The sequence below is a fragment of the Colobus angolensis genome, unplaced genomic scaffold (genome assembly GCF_000951035.1).
Source record: "Colobus angolensis palliatus isolate OR3802 unplaced genomic scaffold, Cang.pa_1.0 Scaffold36, whole genome shotgun sequence".
Classification (NCBI taxonomy): Eukaryota; Metazoa; Chordata; class Mammalia; order Primates; family Cercopithecidae; genus Colobus; species Colobus angolensis.
In genome coordinates, this window is record NW_012116932.1 from 8340773 (window position 1) to 8344568 (window position 3796).

Here is a 3796-nt window from a genome sequence, read left to right on the forward strand (position 1 = left end):
CACCCTTACAAACTCAATACTGAAACACAGGCCATCTGCCAGGAAGAGTGAGAAGGCTTCAGAATTACAGATCTCAGTCAGAATCCCAGGGCCCCAACAGCAAACAATAACTCAAGAAACAAACGTGGCAGTCCTCAGCCTCCCATCATGCATGCTCCCTCCATATCCGCTTAGTTACCCTCTAGAAGGAAGAAAAGGAGACGCATCCTTATACTCGCTCCCACCTGGGACTTGTCTGCCGATTGGTGCCTTCGCTGTCCTGTGGTCCACAGTAGAGACATGGGTGACTGTCCAGCCACTGGCCAAGGAGTGGGATTATCCTTAACCCCAACTCCACCACTGCCACAGCCTTGCCAGGACCCAGCAGCTCTTTACTGGAAGGCCATAGGAGAATCCCAAGGCCATATGGAGTAGCAAGGACATTGAGATACCTGCCCTCGGCTTGGATAATTTTCAGCTTTGTACTGCAAGAGGGGCACAACCACATTGCTTAAGCTTTTGTAGGTGTTCGAACCAGATGCCCCAGTTCTCCAAGAAGATGCTTATCCCCTTCCAGCAGAGAGCAGCTCCCTGTAGCCTTTTCAGGGCCCCACCCCCTTCTTCCTCCAAACCTACCTCCCCTCCAATCCATTCTTTAGTCTTGCAAATTTCCCCTTTTAAAGCATTCAAAGAACGTTAACAAATTTCTTCTCAACTTTGTTTTTCCTGACCCCTGGACAGAAAAGAATTCTAGGCCATCTGTGGGAAGGGCTAAGGGCCCCTAGAGGAGGTCGTGTTGGCTTAGGCCTAATGTGCCTAAAATCCAACATAATTCACCACTCTGAAGAGTAATGTCTTTCTAGGTACCAACTCTTCTGGTACTTAAGAAAAACGCGTTCTCCTAATATCAAGTGGCAGAGTGAGATTTATAATCTCAAAAAAAAAAAGAAAAAGAAAAAGAAAACATATTGGGGTCACACTTGATAGCCCTCCAGTGCAACATGACAATACACGAAGACTTTGATCTTATTCAATCTGTGCAATAATAACCTGGGCCATACTATACCAAAGGTGAGTACACCCCTTTTGTGTCATAAATTTCACCATAAAACTGGCCAACATTGACTGCAAATGGCCCAGCCCACCTCCTATGGAGACATAGCGCCACACCTTATCTAAGCCTGTGTCCTGATCTATAAAATGGAGTTAATAAAACCTGCCTCTCAGATCTATGATAGTTAAATGTGTTTGTGAGCCAGGCGCGGTGACTCAGGCCTGTAATCCCAGCAGTTTGGGAGGGTGAGGTGGGCAGATCACTTGAGGTCAGGAGTTCCAGACCAGCCTGAGCAACATGGTGAAGCTCCTTCTCTACTAAAAGTACAAAAATTTAGCCAGGCGTGCTGGTGGGTGCCTGTAATCCCGCCTACTCAGAAGGCTGAGGCATGAGAATCGCTTGTACCCGGGAGGCTGATGTTGCAGTGAGCCGAGATCACACCACTACACTCCAGACTGGGCGACAGAGGGAGACTGTCTCAAAAAAAAAAAAAAGAAAAGAAAAGAAAAAGAAAAGAAGAAAAGAACAGCTTTGAGTTTCCCCCACATTTTAACCGAATTTAAAAATATAGACTAGTGATTGTTTTAAAGGAGTGAGGCACCTAAGCCTTTTTACTCATTCACTAATTATAAAGCACAAAACCCTTCTGGCCCCAAACACACAGACTGTTTGACAGCTGTTTTAGAACAAAACAGCTGCTGTTTCTTGCTGCAAGGACAGTACTTGCAGTCAAAACGGCTTTGGGCACGGCTTTGGGCAAGCTATGAATCTCACTTCCTTTAACTGCACTTAATGTCTGCAGATGACACTTGGAAGGGTGCTTTGTAAACAGTGAGCCACAACAAAGACAGTATTCCTTCAATGTTAGTGTTCAGCCTAAGAGCGGCAAAGCCCCATTTGGTATCAGCAACCAGCTTGGCCTCTGACAAGAATGTCAAAGACCCTGCCATCACCGGCCGCTCCGAAGACGACCAGCTCCTCCTTCATCAGGAGTTGCCTCCCCACAGCCCGGCGGGAGCGACTACGTCACTAGGATCCCGGCGACCTGCTTCGGGTGAGCCTGGCTGAATCAAAGCTATCACGGCCGAGGAGCCTGCTGTGGGGGAGGGGGTAAGGCCAGGCCGGCGCTCAGCCCCCTCTGGTCTCACCTGTCTGAGCGCCGCCTCTTCAGGAGGGCCCGGGCAGAGGGCACCGACCGGTCGCAGAAACGGAAAATGGTGCCGAGAATCCTAACCAGCCATCTGTACATACCAGGCCCGAGCAGCAGCGGCGGCCGACACACCCCGAGACGCAAACCCCAGAGCTGTCGCCGCCGCTGCCGCCTTCGCCGTCTCAGCCACCACCGCCAGAGTTCGGTCGCTGATTTGTGACGCGGTTGAAGGGCCCACAGATACAGCGTCCCCAGGGCTACCAGAGGACCCCGCCCGCCACCACTCCTGACGTCACCTCCTCCCGCCCGACTGGAAAGCTCCATTCTCAATCTGCGCACGCGCAACCTGGCACCGCTCCCTATTTCCGAGCCCAGCAACAAGAGCAATTGTGGGACGGTCCCGGCCCAATCGCTGACGAGATCGAAAGGGCTGTCTGCAGGGTTTTCTCTTCGGCTGAGCCAATCCCGAGCCGGCCCGTGGGACAAGGCCCACAGGCCACACGTGAGGCTGCTCCATTCCGGAGGAGGTGTTCCGGGGTCCCAGAGGAGAATAGGTGCTCAGTGTTTGCTGAGTGCACACGTAAAGGTAGCTCAGGTTAATTAACACACATTTATCGTTTTAGGCGCCCTTTATTTTGCACTTACCTTTTGCCTCGTACTTTTCACGCATTGTCACCTTAATATGTCCAGCAACGGCATATGACAGTCTTATGCCAATTTTGTAAGTCAGGGAAATTGAGTCATAGAGCGATTAAGTTACTTGCCTAAGATCACAAAACTAGCTAGAGACGCAGCTGGAACTTGAACCCGGGGTCTGAGTACCAGCTCCAGTCCCTTGCCCTTGAGGTCTACTTGGAGACGTGTACTTAGATAATTACAAGTTACAATACACCGTAAGTGGTTACTGTGATAAAGGTGTGTGCAGAGTGCAGTGGGAGCCAGAGAAAGGAAAACCACACACTGAGGACGAGAAGGAAAGGGCAGATGTCCTCAAGAAAGGCTTCACAGAAATTTAAGGATGAAACCTGCGGCCCACTAATGTCTCCTACCCTGCGCTAGTAAGTAATGAGTCTCGTTACCCTCCCGCTATAATTCCAACGTCACATTTCTAGTTAATTGTCAACTATAGGCCGGGCGCGGTGGCTCCTGCCCTTAATCCCAGCACTTTGGGATGCTATGGTGGGCAGATCGCTTGAGCCTAGGAGTTTGAGACCAGTCTGTGCAACATAGTAAAAACCCGTCTTTACAAAAAATACAAAAATTAGCCGGGTGTGGTGGCACGCACCTGTAGTCCCAGCTACTTGGTAAGCTGAGGTGAGACGATCGCTTGGGCCCAGGAGGTTGAGGCTGCACTGAGTCGTGATCATGCCACTGCACTCCAGCCAGGGTGACAGAGTGGGACCCTGACGCACCCTATCAAAAAATTACCAACTGAAAACAAATCCCACCCTACTTAGTGATAGAAAATTCAGTCCCCTCTTCCAAACAATCCTGAGAATCCTCAAAGGTTTTCATGCTCCACAAATCCATTCCTGACTAACTTGTTTCCCACTTGTGATTCAGTTAAGGCCAGAGTTTTACACTTGCTTGAACTTCAACCCTGGCATTCCCCA

The 3796-nt window shown here is 50.1% G+C and overlaps 1 protein-coding gene across 1 annotated transcript in view; it reads right to left on the bottom strand.

Moving 5' to 3' along the window:
- SENP2 (SUMO1/sentrin/SMT3 specific peptidase 2) overlaps positions 1 to 2516 on the bottom strand; it is a 41296-nt gene extending 38780 nt beyond the window's left edge. Inside the window, 1 exon segment of the mRNA XM_011953386.1 lies at positions 2182 to 2516. Within this exon segment, the coding sequence (XP_011808776.1) occupies positions 2182 to 2507 (326 nt within the window). The 5' untranslated portion in view covers positions 2508 to 2516.
- Positions 2517 to 3796: the final 1280 nt, after the last annotated feature.